This window comes from Brachyistius frenatus, unplaced genomic scaffold, assembly GCF_029030835.1.
Source record: "Brachyistius frenatus isolate BFR_SWC_R1_liver_20210118 unplaced genomic scaffold, ASM2903083v1 Contig_199, whole genome shotgun sequence".
Lineage (NCBI taxonomy): Eukaryota > Metazoa > Chordata > Actinopteri > Embiotocidae > Brachyistius > Brachyistius frenatus.
The window spans coordinates 237,554-257,506 of NW_027210798.1; the positions used below are offsets into that span (position 1 = coordinate 237,554).

Here is a 19,953-nt window from a genome sequence, read left to right on the forward strand (position 1 = left end):
TAGGTATTCAAAAATGGAACATTCTGCAAAAATAGGTATTTACATTTCCCCAAATTGCATAGCGGGGGTCTGTGGGTTTTGGAGAGATCACATGGGTACGTTTTTATATTGCTTGTACTATATGTTTGCTTGTCATTTGTAGCAAGCATGCTTAATATGTTGCAGGCAGAAAATATTTTTATGGCTCAAATGCAAATGGGTATTTGTGGGAAGGTTTTATGTCCCACAAGAGATTACCTCTGGGACAAGTTTTAGAGCAAACATCTTGACACCAGCCAAAGAGCCAAACTATTCCTAAAGATCGCAGAGATCCTTCCCTAAATGTCAAAATGTTTAGATGTATTTTACAAAATGGTGATGAATTAATACTTTATATCTACTCTTAATGATATAATAGCTCCAGTAAAGCATCACAATAAGTGAAATATAACCTGCAGAATGCTGGCAGCAGTCCATTATGTTACGGTCCCATATTTACAGCTTGCTGCTGCAGCTTCAGCCCCAACACAGCGTACCTCTTCTCAGATTTACGCTGAATCTTCTCCCTGAGGTCCAACTTTGTTGTTGGACCACAAACTGCTGTTGGGGAGCGGCCAAGGCTCACTGAAGGAACTTCAGCGACTCAGAGTGACATATGGAGTTGTGTTACGAGTAATGTGAACAACTAATGATGAGTATCACGGTTACTACTGCCTGTAGAGGACAGCAATGTAAGACACAAGGGTTATTTTTTTACTTATCATTTGCTGGAACAACAATCAGACCTGTTTTTTTCTTTTTGTCAGTTTGCATGTTAGAAAAATACTTTGCAGTCTTTTTTCTTCGAACTTTTCTTAAATCCAAATGATCAGTAACGATGGAGGTTGCAAACATGTCATGCTGTAATTTTTTTTTTTTAAAGGTATCACAATACTTTGCAGAAAAATATCACTGTTCAGAACCATTAAATAATTTGTGCAACACAAATAAAGTGTTTTGCTGCATAAATATGTTCCAAATAATCTGATGAGCTATAAACAGACAGAGAACAGTCGCTCTGTCGGGCCTCATTCAATGTTTTCAAAGCAATTTTGAAAATTGTGACTGTTTTAGTTTTTTTATTCCATTCCTGGCTCTTTTCATCTGAAAGGCTGTGCCGAGTCCAAACTTAAGATGAGAACAATGCAGTGTTCAACCGTATCATCCACTCCCAACCTTCCTCCTATTTCACGTCAACAAAGAGAGACCATCTGCCAGTTTTATTGCTAAAGAATGACATGGTTTTTTTTTGCCTTCAACAAACACTTTTCCTTCAACACACTGCTTGAGGAATCGTAACTTGATCGATGATCTGACAGGGATAAACACTATCTGATTGCGTAATAGGTAAACAATAACTCCCACACTGAAATGGAGGCACATTTTAGCCTGGAAGTCCAAGATTGTTTGTCCCTTTGACTGTCACACTGTTAACCCAACACTTAAAAGCAGAGCAGGATTTTATGGGATGCGATTCATTTATCAGTCATTTATTCTGGAATCAGAACCATTCTTTGGTTTCACTTGCTTATTAGTCACAGCTTTACTTTAATGCCTGGCTTGGCGAAGTCCAAAACAGCGCCCTGAAGATCAAATTGGAAACAGACTTCTCCATTTCTTATGAAAGATACTACCCTGCAGTTTCCTTTTATTTCTTTTCTGCAGAGTCAAGTTTTTGTTTTATAACCTGCACTTGAATGATTATGTGATAATGATGGCGGTGTAATACTTTGTAATCTGTGAAGTTTTCTATCTTTTCTGAAACATGCTAAGTGATGACCTCAGTGTGGCGCTCATGTTCTGTAAAGTCTCCTGCTGTGTGAGCCTGGAAAGGAAAAACAAATCAGAAAGGTCAGGTAGGACACACCACCACACAGTCAGCGCCATGTGGAACAACTACTCATGTATGACCTTGCCCACCTGAGATCCAAGAGTCCCAGGTGACTTCTTCATATCTGTCGGTGACCAATCAGCTCTCAGGTCGCCACCCTGCAGCAGCGTCCTTCCCAGTCACCACCTGCACTGTAATGCTCGTGGTGGTGGTGGAAGCCTCAAGTAGAGAAGCGTTTGGTGCCACCATGTGAGACGAAGATGGCAACTTTTGTTATTTTGCCTCAGAGAGACGCTGTGAGGAACATGAGCGACATGTCGATGCAGCTGTAACTCCACAATGTTTGAAAGCACCTTCGGTCTTCAACATGACTTCACCTCAATCATCCAACAATTACTGTCTCCCATTTTCTACAGTTACTACAACTGGAAGACTCAGCTGTCCATGTCCAACTCCAGCCCCAACTTTGAGGTGATATATGACGACCCCAACGGCCTTCTCTTCAAGAACAAGAGGGACAAAAAGATCCTGAATGTCGACCCCTTGGTAGGTTTGTTGTTATTGCGTTTTTCCCGCAACCCGGTTTCACAGCAAAACGTGAGATAGCCACGCTTTGGCCTGACTGGGCGTGACAGTTTCACTTTTCCCTGTAGTGGATGAAAATGAAACCTGCTGCATGCATGCAGCCATGAGATTTATAGGCAACTTTTACTTTTAGGAAAAACAGTATGGTTGAGGTTAGGAAACAAAAAGCAACTCAAGAACAACGTTGTCACATCTTGGATTTGAACCTCTGCCTCCCACATGGCCATTTCTGATTCAGTGAAACTGTTATAAAATGTGAAACTGTCACACCTAGAGAGACCAAAGCCTGGCTATCTGACGTCTCGCTGTGACACTGTTCTATGGCAGGAAAATTATCTCTGGGGGGGGGGGGGCAGAAAGGCTTTAGAGTAAAAAATATTCTCAGATTCTTTGTGCTGCATCAAGGGCATTTTTAAAAACAGATTTTTATGTCCTTGTGGCTCAGATGACTAACTTGCCGTTTAGCCACAACATCCTGTTTGTTAATCATAAATATTGTTGCATTTCTTAACTTAATTTCTCCCACTGTCTCCAGTTTTAACCATCAAAAGCAAAAAAAAACAACCTCTATATCAACTTTTCAACAAACCACAGATATCAGACAGAAGTTAGTTCAGAGGGAGCCGATACTATAAGAGGAGAAGCTGCAGAGACTAAGATAAAGAAATCAGTGGGAGGGAAAGATATTTGCTTTCCACCTGCACAAAGAAATGGAGGATCACGGGGTTGGAGACAGGTGCTTCCTCCACACTCTCAGCCTGACGGGGCCCCTGGAAGAATAACGACTGACAGACATGTTTTTTTTCTCTCCAGTTTCCCTCTTCGCTGGGGGGTAGGGGAGTCGCTGGTGGGGCTGAACTATTTTGAAATTGCAGACAGAGCTGTGGGGACTGCGTTTTTGAGGCCAAGCGCCAAAATGGCAGCACAGTATTCGAGCTGTGGTCGAGCACCGCCCCGACCAGGCTGTCTATTAAAAACACAAGCGAAAGCAGAGGAAGCCAGACACAGCAAACCACCCGTGTGCCCAGAGCCCAGCTCGGCTCGGCCCAGCTTGGCTCGGCACGGAGCGGGGACAGAACCGTCCGGCTGTTAACCCACCGTGAGCTCAGTCGCTGCTCATACGGCCGCAGGTCCAGAATCAAAGCTGCCATCACAACTCTTTACGGGCGTTTGATTGTTTTTCTGCCTTTGTCACACCGTCACCACTTTTTCTGTCTCAGCCAAGAAGTGTGTGTGTGTGTGTGTGTGTGTGTGTGTGTGTGTGTGTGTGTGTGTGTGTGTGTGTGTGTGTGTGTGTGTGTGTGTGTGTGTGTGTGTGTGTGTGTGTGTGTGTGTGTGTGTGTGTGTGTGTGTGTGTGTGTGTGTGTGTGTGTGTGTGTGTGTGTGTGTGAGCGTGTGTGTGTGTGTGTGTGTGTGCGTGTGTGTGTGTGTGCGTGTGTGTGTGTGTGTGTGTGTGTGTGTGTGAGGGGTGGATTTAGGGGTGGAGGGTGCTCATATTTCAGCTGTGACAATGGCTGGATTAAAAGGAGTAAAAGCTCAAAGTTGAAGAACAGAGGAAGTTACTCAACGATGTGAGTGTTCAGGACCCATCTTGGTTTCAGTGCTTCCCGTTTTCTCTGAATCAGCCTATGAAGTCATTTTTATTGGTCTATTTTTATTGACACTCTTTTGAGCTTGCAGAGGACGACGACCTCACTTATTAGGACACCCACAAGTGTGTTTGAGGTAAAAGTGTAAATTGAGTGTAATGGCTGGCTATGGATTCACTCCCACCAGAAGCTTTTGACACACTTAGCCTTAAATAAATGTTCCCAGCTGGTAGTGGCTTCACATCTTAGTGGTGGGGCCGTGTCAGCGCCGACGGTCCAAGTAACACAAAGCATCTTGGAAAACGAACCGTTCCAGTCACCGTCGAATTATGCTGAACTCGGTCTTCCCTTTACTGTACCTGTTATTACAGAGATGTGTTCTGGAGATCTGTGGGTTTGTTTAATTGCTAACATACTCTTTCTATGGCAGCTGTCACAATTTAAATCTGTACAAGTAGCTCCGCCCCCAGAGATCTGATTGGTCAACTGAACATCTGGAACAAATCACCATGACATCACATCCTGCTCATCACTAGAAATATCCCTCCACCTCCTCAATGGGAAAATAGAATTAGAATAGAATATTATATAACATGTAATATAATGTAGTTTCTACTTGTTGTAGTTCTATTAAATGACCCATTTGGTGAAGTCGGGTCTCTTTTGGTCCTTTTTGGTCGCTCCGAGCACCCGTACCGTAACACCACGGATAGTCACGCACTTACAATCCTAGAGGAGGCTAGCTGGACCGGTTTGGTTTGAACACATGACACGGAGCTAAAATGTTAAAAACACATGAGAACATGGATATCTTTGTTCATCAGATATCTTTGTTCATCAGATATCTTTGTTCTTCAGATATCTTAGTTCATCAGATATCTTTGTTCATCAGATATCTTTGTTCATCAGATATCTTTGTTCATCAGATATCTTTGTTCTTCAGATATCTTAGTTCATCAGATATCTTAGTTCATCACATATCTTTGTTCATCAGATATCTTTGTTCATCAGATATCTTTGTTCTTCAGATATCTTTGTTGATCAGATATCTTTGGTCATCAGATATCTTTGTTCATCAGATATCTTTGTTCATCAGATATCTTTGTTCATCAGATATCTTTGTTCCAACCAGACTGAACTAGCTGATCAGTTTAGTGTTTCTATTTTTCTGTATTTATTCAGTTGGAGACTAGAAATCCTCTCTGTTGCTAGGGTGGTTGCTAAGGGTCCGACTACTTCCTGGACTAGTAAACATTACATACGTTACATAAGAGTCTACTGACGGGACTGATTGTTTTCCAGTTCTTAGTCATACCCCCATGTGTTGCCATGGAAACGGAGATAGCACTAACAAAAAGTTTAATATTTTGCGATTTGCAGTATTATTGCTTTGTTGTAATATTGTTTAAATAAGAGATATTTTTTGAATTTACATTGAATCTGATGATGTCACATGAGGGGAAAGATGCCGTTTGTAGCTCCAAACTCTGAGAATCAGCACCAAGTCTGTCTGTGTTGCAGCTTCTTTGAAGTCATAGTTTGGTTTTCCATTCCTGTTGGACGGCAGGTTTGACAAAGAGCAAAGAGAAGTAGGAAAGGTCTCGAATTTTTGAGATCAGTAAAAGTCCAAAATGTCATATAGATGCTCATGTCGGGGCTCCAAAACTCACTGTTTCACATGAATGAAGGAATTTTAAAATTGACTTCCTGCATTCAGCCTGAATCCGATTTGAATGAACCGTAATGATGAGGCTCTAACTGTGTTCCAGTCTGCTCCCGGGGAGGACACCAGCAGGACGCTCCGCCAGTCGGACCTCTACGTCCACGCTGTCATCTACGACCACAACATCAGGACCGTCTGAGCTTCAAAGGCGGCTGCCGACATGTGCGTCCGTACGTGACATATGGCGGCGCGCTGGAAGCCTCTAATTGGACTCCGCTGCTGTAGTTGCACCGTCATTTACAAACTGTTTCCCTCATGTCACGCATGCCATCTGGGTGGAGGTGCTGCAGTACAAGAAGAAATGGCTGTCGATTGAGGATTCTCAGATGAAGAAGTGGACGGACGAGTGTGACGGCTTCGAGGTGTTACTTCAACCTTAAATTCTTCTTTATTCCATTTAAGGCCCAGTTTGGATTTGTTTGTGTTTTTTTGTCATTCCTGGAGCCAGCTGGCCTATTTAGGGGCCAGAACCTGCTCCGGGACCCCAGGCCCGTCCGATCGTTGGGCCTGGCATGTCTTGTGCTGTTTGTCTAAACAAATTAAAGGCGTAAGAGCTTTGAAAGATGATGGGGGTTTGCTTTTATGTCCTCCCCCAGGCTGCGGTAGCTCCGATCGGCATGGAAGAGTGGGTAATGGGCTTAAAGCTTTCCGCATGTTCCCGGACACGAGGCACACTTTAGAGGACATCAAAGTGCTCTGTCATTTACATATTAGTCATTCACTGTGACATTCTTAATGGAAGTCAACTCTACAAACAGTCCTCTGTAGAGATTCATTAGGAAGAAGACCTTTAGCAAAATTGTCCCTTTTCATTGTACATCTTTGCCTCTGTTACTGAAACACATGGTATTCATCAGTTTTACCACACGTAACATTATCTGTCTTTGACAAATAATAGGGTCCTTCTTATTTTTCATAAAGTAGTTTTAGACTCTACAAAGAAACATCTCTGGAGATGGAGCTCTAATCCTAACAGCAGTACCCACTTTTATACATAGATGTACTTTTGAATCTTTTTTCTTTGAATCTTAAAAAAACACTCCACAAAACAATGTTACATGAAAACATACAACAGGTGGACACGACGTTAAAAAAAAGAAAAATGCAGCTTTCTTGTTCGAATATTATAAAATATGCTAATTTTACATCTGAACGTTAGATGAGTTAAATGAGGTCTCATTTCTGTATGGTAATGAAAATCCAGCCAGAGTTAGCTTAGCTTAGCATAAAGACAGGAAACAGAAGAAAACTGCTCGTCCAGCTAAAGGTAACTAAGGGACGGTTGCAACCCAGTATCATAGACATATCATATCATAGAAATAGACATGCTGGTCCACTACAGCAAAACGTGAGGTAACCACGCTTTGGCCTGTCGAGGCGTGACAGTGTCACGTTTTCATGTAGTGGACAAACATGAAACCTATCGATGCGTGCAGCCATGTGATTTACAGGAAAATTTTACTTTGTGGAAAAACTCGGGTGGGGTCAGGAAACAAAAAAAACAGCTACCGTTGTCACCTCCTGGATTCGAACCTCTGCCTCCTGCGTGGCAGTTTCTGATTCATTTTAACGCCGTAAAATGTCCTTTGTATTTTGTCACATGATTCTTCGTTACGTTACTTTTACATGTGTGTAAGTTTCACGCTTACAAAATGTGAAACTGTCACGCCTAGAGAGGCCAAAGCGTGTCTACCTCACGTTTTGCGGTGGTGGACCAGCGTGTCTACTTCACACTTTGCTGTTATACTTCACGTCGTGTTTGCTTCATCCAGACGCAAATGTGGTTTTACAGGAGGCTGTTCCAGCTGCAGCGTACCTTCTACTTACTGCACCCACATGAGAGTTGTATCAAACTTTTCATTTAACTCTCCGCAATAAAGTAAATAATCATTCTGTATTTTCCAAACTGCCGAGCTCTTCCTTTAAACTGACATCGTAGCATTTATTTATTATGCCTCTGGATTAATTTCCCCGGCATCCACGCTGCTCATTTTCTTTCTTTCCTGAGAGTCCTGAGGTTCAAACAAATTAGTTTGCTGTAACACAAACATCTCGATCCACCGACTGCATCCCTCCGTCTGTTCTGACCAAATTGGACCCAGTGGCCTCATTGAAACAATATGTGTGGTAACGTGGGGATCTGGGTTCTGGTTCTGGTTCTGTGGAAGCTGGGTTTTGAGGAGTGAGGCTCTGGTCTCGGGTCGTCGTAGTCGATGCGATTCTTTTATTCTTTTCATTGTTTTGAAGCAGACTAGATTTCTGGGCCTGTTTTGGGACGGTGATGAACAAAGTTATAAAAAGCAGATCGACTGGGTGTCCTTAATGTATTCTCTCCCATTCTGTCTTCTAAATGTATGTAATGTTACACATCTTCAAATGTATATATTTTTTAATGTCTGTTTGCAAAAACTGCTCTGAAAAAAACTTTTATCTTTTTACTGTTGTCTCATCAAAACTGACTGACTGAGTGATGAGGATGAGAAGTCCATTCAGATCTGCTGGTTTAAACCTTCAGGGCGAAGACAAACCGCCTCCCCGACGATCTCACCGTCTGCTCTGCTGGGTTTCTTTAATGTGTTGGAAGGAAGAGCTCAAACCGGACAGGTGGCAAAGGAACACATCACCCTCATCTCACTCCGGTCATGTTCACAGGCTGCAGCTCATTCATCTGTGGATCAGGTGACGCTGATGAAACCGCTCGTCACGAGGGAGAAGACAAACGCACGACTCTCACACAGACAGAAAGATCTTTACTGAAAAAAATCACAGTGGAGGTACATGAGGGCAAAAACAAAGTCACAGTTCATTCCAAAATGTCCAAAAACCAGAGAGCAATCCACAAGATCCAGAAATCAACAGGCTCCGGTCAAACACAAGGAAAACTCCCTGACAAAGAACAAGAGCTGTGAACTACGAAGACCTGGCGAAGAAGTGGGAGGAAGACAGCTTATATAAGCAAGAAGACATTCAGACGCAGGTGGAAACAATCTGGGCGAACGGACAATCAGACACAGGTGAGAGGACAGGAAGTAAAGACAACAGAAACAAGACACAACCTGAGTTACCAAAATAAAACAGGAAGTGACATGAAAAACAGAGGACGAGGAAAAAGACACTGACTAGACTAAACCATGAGAACTGAGGAAAAGAGGACAAGAAGGAACTAATTAGTTTGGTCTTAGTTTGGAAGGAGTTCTCTCCTTTCAAACATCTGCACATGAAAAAAAAAAAAAAAAAAAACACCAGTTTGTCCAACAAGAAAATCAGAGTATTTCTCATGAGGTTCACTTGTTACCTTTTATTTACCTCTGTGGAAGACCAGGCCTCATGAAAAATATTTTAAAAAAGTGACTGGCAGTGACTCCAACAGATCATGTTGTATGTAAATAGTAATGATTTCACAATAAAGTCCAAGTTAAATAGTTGTGTCCCACTTCATTTCTTTTATGGGGCTTTTAAGCTGTTGGGGTTTTAACTGAAGCGTGACTTTATTAGTCTGAGGCCGGACTCGGTCCTAATACACACAACATGAGGTGAAGAGAAGAAACTGGGTTGTGGAGAGCAACGACGCTGTTCAGTCATCTCCGCGGAAAAAGAAACATTTTCATTTCACGTCTTTTTGTGTCTTGTTGTGTTGACATCTTCTGTGTGACCGGAAATGTTATGGCCATCATGTGAAATGTAAAAAAAAATGGCATGAAAGAATTAATTCAGTGCATTTGTTTGAACAGATTGACATATTTATTACATGTTATTTAAAGTTTTTTTTTTCAAAAGTAAAAGAAACACAAAAAGACACAACTGACCGCAGTTGAAGCTACAATTAAAACTGAATATTGTAGTTGTGTTTGGAGATGTGTTTTGTTCAAAAGGTGATAATATGGGAACATTTTTATGAAGATTTTAAATATCAGCTTGAACACAACAGGTATGATTTATGATATTATGATATGTGAGCTCTGATCAACTAAATCTTAGGATATGTGTACTTTTGTTAAAACTCACAGGAACTTATTTTCAGGGAGATACATACTTCACCTTCATGTGTTTGATTATTGTGACACTTTCTCAGCTGAGTCTAAGTTCCCTTTCTTTAATAATTATCATGTTTGTTTGTTTTTACTTTTCTGTTTTTAATGAATATCTGCAGTAGCATCTTCCACATGTTTAAACCTTTGAAAGTCATGTAATGTCTGCTAACTCCTGATAATCCTGTTATGAAGCCATATCAGTCATGTTATAGGCTACTTTTAATCATGTTTTTTCAGTTCAACTTGTTGAATGAATATATAATAACAGATCTAATAAATTCACTGCTATAAGATTTGAGCAGTTATTAATTTTCTCTTAAATATTCCAAATTATTTGACATTTTGTTGATCTTCTAATTTCTGGTTTGTGTGATTAAAAATGTAGATTTATTACCCTGATTTGCCTCCAGCTGATTTCACTCTGCTGTTTATGTTGATGCTCTCGTGCCCATCTCCTCTCCGTTAAAGCCATGAAATCCGTTCAGCCTGCTGACTGCTATGGAGGACATGCCATGCTAATATTATTGTCATCAGATGTCCCAGGGCGGGGAAATGCCCTAATCATTTCCTCCCGAGTGGCCCTGAAAGAGAAGCCCAGTGGCGGGGGGGTGGGGTGTTTAAACCCCGCCTGATGGGCTGTTGTGGGGTGGCGTTGGGGAGGTGGGGAACAGTACAGCATCCGGATCGGACCGTGATGGTACAGGATGTGTGTGCTTATCTCCATAGAACTAAACTAAATAGGGAAGAAAGCCTTTAATGCCGTCAATAAGCCGCTTCATTCAGCCGCGCGGCACAGACGCACAGCTCTGCGGAGTAGAAATTACGCACGGAGCGGCTGCTCTGTGGCAGCAGTTTAGCTGCTGAAATCATTCTATAAATCAGTGAAATGCCCTTTAATAACATATCAATAGTTTATCAGTTACTAATCAACCGACAAAACAGCGACAGCCTCCTTCAGCTGCTGATAACCAGATCATTTGTGTCCAGGCTGAATGTGCGGAGAAGTTTGAACAGGAAACTGTCTCTCTCTCTCTCTCTCTCTCTCTCTCTCTCTCTCTCTCTCTCTCTCTCTCTCTCTCTGTGTGTGTGTGTGTGTGTGTGTGTGTGTGTGTGTGTGTGTGTGTGTGTGTGTGTGTGTGTGTGTGTGTGTGTGTGTGTGTGTGTGTGTGTGTGTGTGTGTGTGTGTGTGTGTGTGTGTGTGTGTAAGAGGAATACCCAGCTGGTCCCACAAGCCCTATAATACCAAGCACAACATGCTTTACCTTCAATGAAAGCTGAGACGGGGGGACGGTTGACTGCTGCTCCTGAAATCAGCTCAGAGCTCCCAACTGAGACGGTCGCTGTTTCTGGGAGAGAATTCTTCTTCTTCTGTATCACACCTCATCCTGGGTCGGAACCTTTTTTCATTCATATTTAGAGCTACCACTTATCAAAGGCAGAGACGGAGCTTGGATAACGTGCCTTTCTCTCGTGTTGTGACTGGTGTCAAAGGTGATGGTGTCCTTCTCTCACACAGGACTCCTCAGGTGATGGTAGCCGATGTCTTTTTGGAGATAGGTACCACTTTCGGAAACGTGCTGTTATTATTTCTGTTTCCTACATTTCCTCTGGCTCCAGTATGGCTCTCTACTGTCGGTTTGTGGTCGTGCTGCTTTACGGATGGAGTTATCTGTGCGTTGGATACTGCGCGCTGCTGAAAACGGACAGTTTCCCCGAGAGACGGAAGGTGGATTTTACGCATTCGGTGGATAAAAAGTTCACGACGAAGGAAGAGCACGACGTGTTTTTACAGGATACAATGACAGAGCACATGCAGATGCTCTACGCAAAGTACAACCGGGCTGGATTTCCCTTCAAGGACGGCAACACTGTTCGCAGTTTCAAAGCGCACTGGGGTACGTGTCCAAAGCTTTACGCATGTTTGGAACAGTAACTTCTGCTTGTTTATAAAGGACATACATGTGTGTTTTATTATGTGTATTTATGGCATATAAATTTGATATGTTTACGTGTCCTGCTGTCTTTCTCAGCATGAAATATCTGCACGCAACGAGCTGTGTATCCACAGAATGTCTGCGCAATTTAGCCAAAATTGAAAAACGATGATTACTTAAGCAGAAAAAAACGTCTGTGATCTTGTTTTAGGTTTAAAAAAAAACGGCAAAGGTCGTGAAAATCGATGTAATTCCTGCATTGGTTTAGTGAGCATAAAGTCAAATACACCTGTTGATCCAGTCAGGGAAATGTGATCAACCTGTTTCTCCCTCTTCATGCCAGGAGGAGAGAATCGCATCAGATCGTAGTATTGAACTAAACATGGTTTAGTTTCGACACGGTTGTTTTCACACCTGATTTTACTGTCAGACAGTCTCGATAGATTTGAACTCGAGCCAGCATCTGGCAGCTTCCCAGCCTGCATGTGTTTCTGCACAACTGGAGAGTTTCCTCTGAGATTCTGCGTTTCATTTTAATTTTATTTCTCTGAAACTTTTGTAGAAACTTAAAAGTAATGAAATCTGGATTTCTGACATCCTTGCTGTGTTATTATATTATCTCTTGGACGTGGGCACCATTAAAGACGACCAGCTTCCACTTCCAGTCTTCGTTAGATTCTACCGCCTCCTATCGACCAGTAGCTGCATGTTACAGCAACATAAAGGGCAGGTTCACCCAAATTATGAACACATTTTCTCAATTGTCTGTCCATGCTTCCACCCCCAGTATAATAAATATACTGTACTTATGTTGTACAACTTCCCCTGTTGGTATAAATAAAGTATGTCTCTCCATCTATAAGTAGAGGTTCAGTTTTCTTACTTAAAGCAATGAGATATTATATAATAATCATACGTCATTATTTTACATGTTATTATTATTGCCCCCTTAGTTATTGAAATGATGTATACTTGTGTTGCATTGTATGAATAATATTCCTCATTATACACAGGCACTATAAACAAGAAGCAGCTGCAGGTTTTCAACCTGACCTCGCTCACGCAGTCAGAAGACGTTCTGTCCGCCACTCTTCATTATTACATCGGAGACCTCCAGAACGGCACGGCGGGCTGTTCCACGTCCAAGAGCTGCGTCCGCCACGGGCCCCGGAGGCACAGCCACATCCACATGGTCATCTGGAGCTTCGCCTCCGTGGACAACAAGATGAGGACTCTGGGACACGTCCGGATCAACGTTTCCACCCTCTACAGGGACTTCATATCGTGGCAGTGGAAGGACGTAACGCGTGTGGTGAACCAGGCCAAACACCACGACGAGCTGCTCATCGGGATCGACGTGGCCTCGCAGGGGCCGCAGCCGTGGAAGCAGCTCCTGTCCGATCGCTCCCCCTACATCCTGGTCTACGCCAACGACTCGGCCATCTCAGAACCAGAGAGCGTGGTGGCCTCCCTGCAGAGACACCACTCAGTGGGGGGGGACGGCTCCGTCTCACACAGCTTCCACAAACTGGGACTGCGAGAGCGAAACAACACGGAACGAGAAGGTCCGCAGCCCAGACACAGACGCTCAGTGAACGTTCTCCTCCCGCTGCAGAACAACGAGCTTCCCGGGCCGGAGTATCCGTACGAGACGACCGGCTGGGACGAGACGAGTCCGTACGAACCTTTTGAAAACAAGCAGGCCCGTCGGCCGCGTAAAAAGACGCGCAAGAATCAGCGGCACAAGATGCCTCTGCTGCAGTTCGACGAGCAGACGATTAAAAAGGCACGGAAGAAGCAGTGGAACGAGCCCAGGAACTGTGCACGCCGATACCTGAAGGTGGACTTCGCTGACATCGGATGGAGCGAATGGATTATATCACCGAAGTCTTTTGACGCCTACTATTGCTCAGGGTCCTGCCAGTTCCCCATGCCGAAGGTGAGACTCAGAGCCTCGTAGTTGCACCTTAACAAGTTTCAAGACAAATATGAGGGGTCGCAAGGGTTAATGCTGACTTTTCTTTAGGAATTAGGCCTTCAAACAGGAGAAAAAAATGCTCTTTGGGTGACCCAACCCGGGTACCATACAATCCGGTAAAACGTTAAATCGATACGCTGTTCCACTCGAGCAAAACGTGATATAGACACGCTTTGGCCTGGGACAGTTTCACATGTTCAGAGCCATGAGATTTACAGGAAAATTTAACTTTTAGGAAAAACACATGGTTGGTGTTTGAAAAAGGTCAACTCAAGATCAGTGTTGTGACCTCCTGGATTCGAACCTCTGCAGCGCACATGTCAGTCTAATGAGTCAGATTCCTGCCTTCGAACACTTCTGAAAATGTCCTTTGTACTTGGTTACATTATCCTTTGTTACGTTACTTTTACTTGCGTGTAAGTTTCACGCTTACAAAATGTGAAACTGCCACGCCTAGAGAGGCCAAAGCGCGGCTAGCTCACGTTTTGCTGTAGTGGGCCAGCGTGTCTATTTCACGCTTTGCCGTGACACTGGGTTGTACCATAAGACACGTGTGCAAGTCGTGACAATGTGAATACGTACAGACATTCGTTTGCTTTTAGAGGTCAGAAGCCAAACGGGTTTCAGTATTGTAAGAATGCACAACAGGCTTTGATCCAACACGTCCTGAAACCCGGTTTTATTTTTTGTGATCAGATGTTAGTGACCAAAGTACAGAGGACACATCATCTACATGTTCAAAGTTCAAACACTGAGCTTTTTTCCATGCAGTGTACATTATGTCAATAGAACAGACTACGTTCTGCTATCAATGCACAGATCATCCTGTTTACTGTTGCTTTTACTCCTCGGGGAACATTAACATCAGAAGTTCCTAAAATCATTCTGTCTTATATTATAGATGATAATTTCACAAATTTATTCCATCTGCTTTAATCTTCAACCGCCGGGATAAACTAGTTACAGCAGCTGCTCTGCTTTTATCTTCTACAGGAATCCAGATAAAACGTTTTTTTGAGGTTTTCGTAGATAAAAGTGAAAAACACTGAGATGTTCAGCTTCCTCAGCAGCAGGTGTCTGACCTCCACATCAAAAATCGATCAGACTTTAATACCATAATCAAGGCGAACCAACGAGGATCCTGAAGGCAGCATTCTGAACGTTTCTGTTCAGATTCAGCACAAAATAATATTGTTTCCACATAAATAAGTGAGAGTGACTGTTTGTACATCGGCTCCTCTCGCAGCGACAAGATAACATCACAGGTATTTAAAACATGGCCGGAATGCACCCGTCCCATCCACTTAATTCATTACCTCGGAGTCAGCGGCCTTTTAAGATGGAAATAATTAGTCCCAGAAGTTTGGCCTCGGGGCCGTCGAGGCAGCCGCCTCCCTCTCCTGCAGGCTTCCAGTCAGACAAGCCTCTGATCCTCAGATATCGTTCCTCCTTTGTCAGGTTAAACTATTAGAAGCTGCTAAATAGCTGCTATTAAAAGGTGCCCTGCCTATAGTTGTTTGTGATGTGTGGGGAGAAGCAGCTGATCAGCTGTGTGACCTGCAGACGTTCAGGTCCTCAGATGATGTACCTGCAGCTGCTTGCAGAATCCACACGACAATGTGCTGTTAGATATTATTTATGCTGCCTCGATAAATGATCCATGAATGTTGGCTGATAGACGTTGGAGCAAAACACAAAGAGCTCTGAAAAAGACAGCCTGCAGGAATCTGAACGGAAAAATCCGTTTTTCTGTTTAATTTAACTTATTTTCACAGATTGGTTCACTATTTTATGACCGTGCTCATACAGGATGATTATTACTACAACCAAGTCAGGTGGGCCATGAAATGATTTGTCACCTGATCAGACAGGTTGAAATTGAACTGCTGCTTGTGAAGGTGAAACTCAAAGTAAATGCACCTGAAGTGGCGCCAATAATCTGCCATTACACATAAAAGTACGTGTGCACAAGTGCAGCCAGTACGGTATAATTATCAAGCCAAAGGGTTGGTCCATAAACTGTGACGCACATTAACTTAATTTAGGGACAATTACTAATAATTATGTTGTTTCATTTGGTTTTCCCCGCATAAATAAATTTGATAGAAGAAAAACATATGAACATCTGCTCTCTTTGTGGTCAGACTTCTTTTGAGTGATGCCTTTTTCTGGGAATTTGGCAATTAACTTGAGGATTCCAGAGAGGAATGATGCCCGAATAGGAATGTACAAAGCATCTAAAAAAGAACGTTATAACAATATGCCAAACAATAAATAATTTAGCTTCATTTCTGCATATAATTAAAAGAAAGATTTTTGTTTTAAACTGCCTTTCTGATTTTTTTTCCGTTCCTTTTGTTCAGGCTCTGAAACCCTCGAACCACGCCACCATCCAGAGCATCGTGCGGGCGGTGGGCGTCGTCCCCGGCATCCCCGAGCCGTGCTGCGTCCCCGAGAAGATGTCTTCCCTCAGCATCCTCTTCTTCGACGAGGACAAGAACGTGGTGCTGAAAGTCTACCCCAACATGACTGTGGACTCCTGCGCCTGCAGATAGTTCTTTTCTTTTACAGCTGTTCGCTCACACCTCACATCATCCAGAGATTTAATAAAAAACAAACCACACTCTCTCCTCCGGTTTCTTCAGCCACACACAAACATCCACTGAACACAGCTTCCCTTTTTGCACTGGAGGAGAGTCTGTCTGGTTGCAGGTGAGGAGCAGGCCGCTCTGTTTATGGGAACTAATGGATTCTGGGAGTTTTCCTCGTGGAACATTGCTGGAAACCCAAACCTCTGAGCTCCACCAGCAGCACCACTCTTCATCTATTTATCATCGCTGCGCACGTCTCCTTTGGGTGATAGCGAGGTGGATGCATCATAAACTCACCATCAACATATCCAAATACCAAGAGAGGCAAAAGAGAGACAAAAAACTGAAGGAGAATTTTCATTTTTCAGGAACAAAATGATCTCGGCTCGAACTGACGCCTCTGACGGGCTCTTTCTTTCTCACCTTTCTGTCCTCCACAGCTTGAAGTCATCTTCGATCACGACCACAAAGTCACCTCTGCTCGCACGTGCATGGTTTTTGTTATGATGTATAAGTATTTATGTCTGTCACTGTGTTATTCACTATATGAGAAGTTATTGTGTAACTATTGGCTCGGCTGCTATAGACGGTTATATTAGACTCCAAAGCCAAACTTGTGACAGTAGATCGCTTCCATGTTTATGTTTAGATCAAAACTCAGCTGTTGTACAGAAACTACATTTGAAGAGTTTTTTTTATGAGTAAGCTACTATTTTGTGGTCTTCATTAACAGTTTAAATGTGGGCATTTACAGGACATTCATGAAACCGTTCTGCTTCACAAAGAAAAGCTTTTTAAGTAAACCTCAGACTTCATTTTGTTAGTTAGATATCAAAAGTGAAACTATGACATTGAACAGATGAGTCAGTGATAATGAGGAGTTTTTTTAAAAAACCAGTGTTTGACCTGATAAGTTGAGAAAGAAATCAAACAAGTCGCTGCTGATATTTGTGGTTTCCGTGAGCCTGATATGAGGCTGAACTTTTTTTTTTTTTATGGCATCATTTAAGTTCAGAAGATGCTGCCATCACATGGTTTTTAAAATTATGTATCATATTTACAGCAGAATATCTTTAGAAATCTGTTTTTATAAAAAAATAAAAAAATAAAAAATAAAAAAAAATCAGTATGAAGTCAGAAGAAACTGCTGGTCTGGAATCAGGTTTGCTTTACTTTTCCTTGAGGCTCATTTTCTTTTCTTTTTTTAACATATTTTGATGGAAAAATACCAGAATTATTTGGAAAGCGAGATCAATGAAAATCGTGATTTTCGTGCATGTTTCTCATTAACTGTAAGATATTATTTACAGTGAATGGTAGCAGGGCAGGAAGTGCTAAAAAAGAGGAAACATGAAGGTTTGGATCTGATTTTCACAACTTCGTAAATGAAGACAAAAAAATAATTCAAATATTTTTAGTATAAAAAAGCAAAAATGATGAGTAATATATGTTCTACATTTGTTTTTTTTCTGGCTCACATAAGCTTAAAATGATCATATATTATTACAGAGTGAGTTTTACATAAATCATCAGAGGGTGTGTCATGTGATCAACAATGAACAAGAAGAGCAGTTAACATGTTGCATTGCTCTGAGTTGTGTATTATTGTCACAGTTCTTAAAACCAAATATTTATTCAGAGCAGATAGACTTATTTAGCAGCGAACGTTTTTTTCTGTACACCTGTACATTGTTCTTGTATATAGCTCACTCTACGCTGATGACAGTCTGATGCCTCTTTGAAATAGAAGTGCCTTTTGAATGGGTGGATTTCTGCTTTTGAAAAAGTGTGATTTGATTCGTCGCCTGTTCAGAGAACTGAAATCAGTTCGCAGTGAAGCTCGAGTCAAAGCAAGCAGCTGAGAATATTTTTTTATGGTACAAAGTAGTATGCAGAGAGTGAACATAGTGCATATTCTTATGATAAATATGATCGTCAGTGGAATTTATTCTAAAATGTATGTCAAATAATTCACTATTTTGATATTCCAGAGACATTTATTTTGTGTCAATGCGTAAGGGCAGATTGTTTAACTTTATATATTTTGTACTGACACTTTTTACAGTTTGTTCTTCTTTGTCTTGTGCCAATACAGATTTTAAAATGCATGCTATAGAGTGCAGCGGCCTCCTCTGGTTGTCACCGTACAACTTTACAGACGACTGCTACACAGTCACTGTCGGGGCCTTTGCTTTTTCTGCAGGTGGAAACTTTTGCAGTGCAGTTATGATGCATTACATTTATAGACAGTTCAGTATATCAGCTCACTGTTCCATCTTAACCTGTAAATGTTATGCTGTAGGTAAAAAAAAAAGAAATGCTTGTACAATAAGCTTCATAAAATATATTTGTATATTGAAAAGACCTTTAACATGCATCTATTTATTTCCTGTATGTTGCATATCTTATTGAGGTGTGGTCTGGGATGTGGGGAGTGGAGCTCTGACAGGTCTTTATATCTGTGATGGACATTTGTCACTACTGATCTGAACGTGTGCTGAACTGTTTGAAGCTCCGACCCGCCTCCCGAAACATTCAAAGAAACAAATAAAAGTATGCAGATCTATCGAGGATTGTTTTGGTTTCTAAACCTGGAGGTTTAGAAAGTTAGTCACACAAAGCAAAATACTCCAAATTTATTTACTTTCTCTCTTGGTATCATTCTGAGTGAAACACAGTATCAATATTACTGAAATGCAATTACAAAACTTAGAAGCATACCTCTATATAGAGTAGTGCTGAAAACTCCCCCAAAATAATATTTTACGTTTTAATATTTACATTTTATATACAGGATAGGTACACAACATATTTCAACCAGGTATCACGGCAAAACGTGAAGTAGACACGCTTTGGCCTGTCTAGGCGTGACAGTTACACGGTTTCCTCTAGTTCACGCTTTGCTGTAGTAGATCGGCGTGTCTATTTCACGCTTTGCTGTGATACTGGGTTGCATATTTTGCAGGACTGCACTTGACAAAGGCAGCTGTAGATAAAGTAGTATGTGTGTCGTGAAATTAAATAAATGACATACGACTTTGGCACATCTCCAGTAAATCCTATGCTGTGTTCCAGATGACAAACTTCCATCAGTACACCAACAAATAGTACTCTTACATGCCAGGACTCTTACTTGTGTAGTGCAGGAATATTGACAGAGTAGTGCTGTTTCAAACAGGAAATGACCTCATCATGTGAACACATCAGCTTCCACAATATCTGCAGCTTTAATTATTTTACCCAGAATTCAGTGTGTTTTTGTGGCCTCTGTTTAACACTCAATAAACACTCTGATTCTTCCGTCCAGCAGCAGCAGAGAACAAACACGTTGTGTTCAGGAACAGCTGCAGCTTCCTCACACGCTTTTAATTTGAAAATCCTTTACGTCGGTGGCCCCGCCCCCTTCCTCTACGGAGCCAAGATGGCGACCGTTTAGGGTGGAAAGTGTCCAGAGTTTCACACTTCTTCTTCTCTGGAGCGTTCTGAGTGATTCATCCTGGAACTTGTAGTGTTCTGATGGTTCTGTACTGACAGTGAGAACACACTGATGTACTCAGAGTAGAGAGTTAGTACACAAGTAGAACATCTGGAACACAAGTAGAACATCTGGAACACAAGTAGAACATCTGGAACACAAGAACAACATCTGGAACACAAGTAGAACATCTGGAAC

At 42.1% G+C, this 19,953-nt stretch overlaps 2 protein-coding genes across 2 annotated transcripts in view; both read left to right on the forward strand.

The window, feature by feature from the left end:
* The window catches only part of cfap299 (cilia and flagella associated protein 299), a 77,060-nt gene extending 68,166 nt beyond the window's left edge, over positions 1-8,894 (forward strand). Inside the window, exons 5-6 of the mRNA XM_069718800.1 lie at positions 2,266-2,395; positions 5,793-8,894. Coding sequence (XP_069574901.1) covers positions 2,266-2,395; positions 5,793-5,885 — 223 coding nt within the window. The 3' untranslated portion in view covers positions 5,886-8,894. The remainder of the gene's footprint in view (positions 1-2,265; positions 2,396-5,792) is intronic.
* A 2,228-nt stretch (positions 8,895-11,122) lies between these two features.
* On the forward strand, positions 11,123-18,598 carry bmp3 (bone morphogenetic protein 3). The gene is made up of 3 exons (XM_069718796.1): positions 11,123-11,672; positions 12,725-13,650; positions 16,053-18,598. Exons 1-3 carry the CDS (start codon positions 11,396-11,398, stop codon positions 16,242-16,244), a joined length of 1,395 nt encoding a protein of 464 aa, XP_069574897.1. The 5' UTR covers positions 11,123-11,395; the 3' UTR covers positions 16,245-18,598.
* The last annotated feature ends 1,355 nt before the right edge of the window (positions 18,599-19,953 follow it).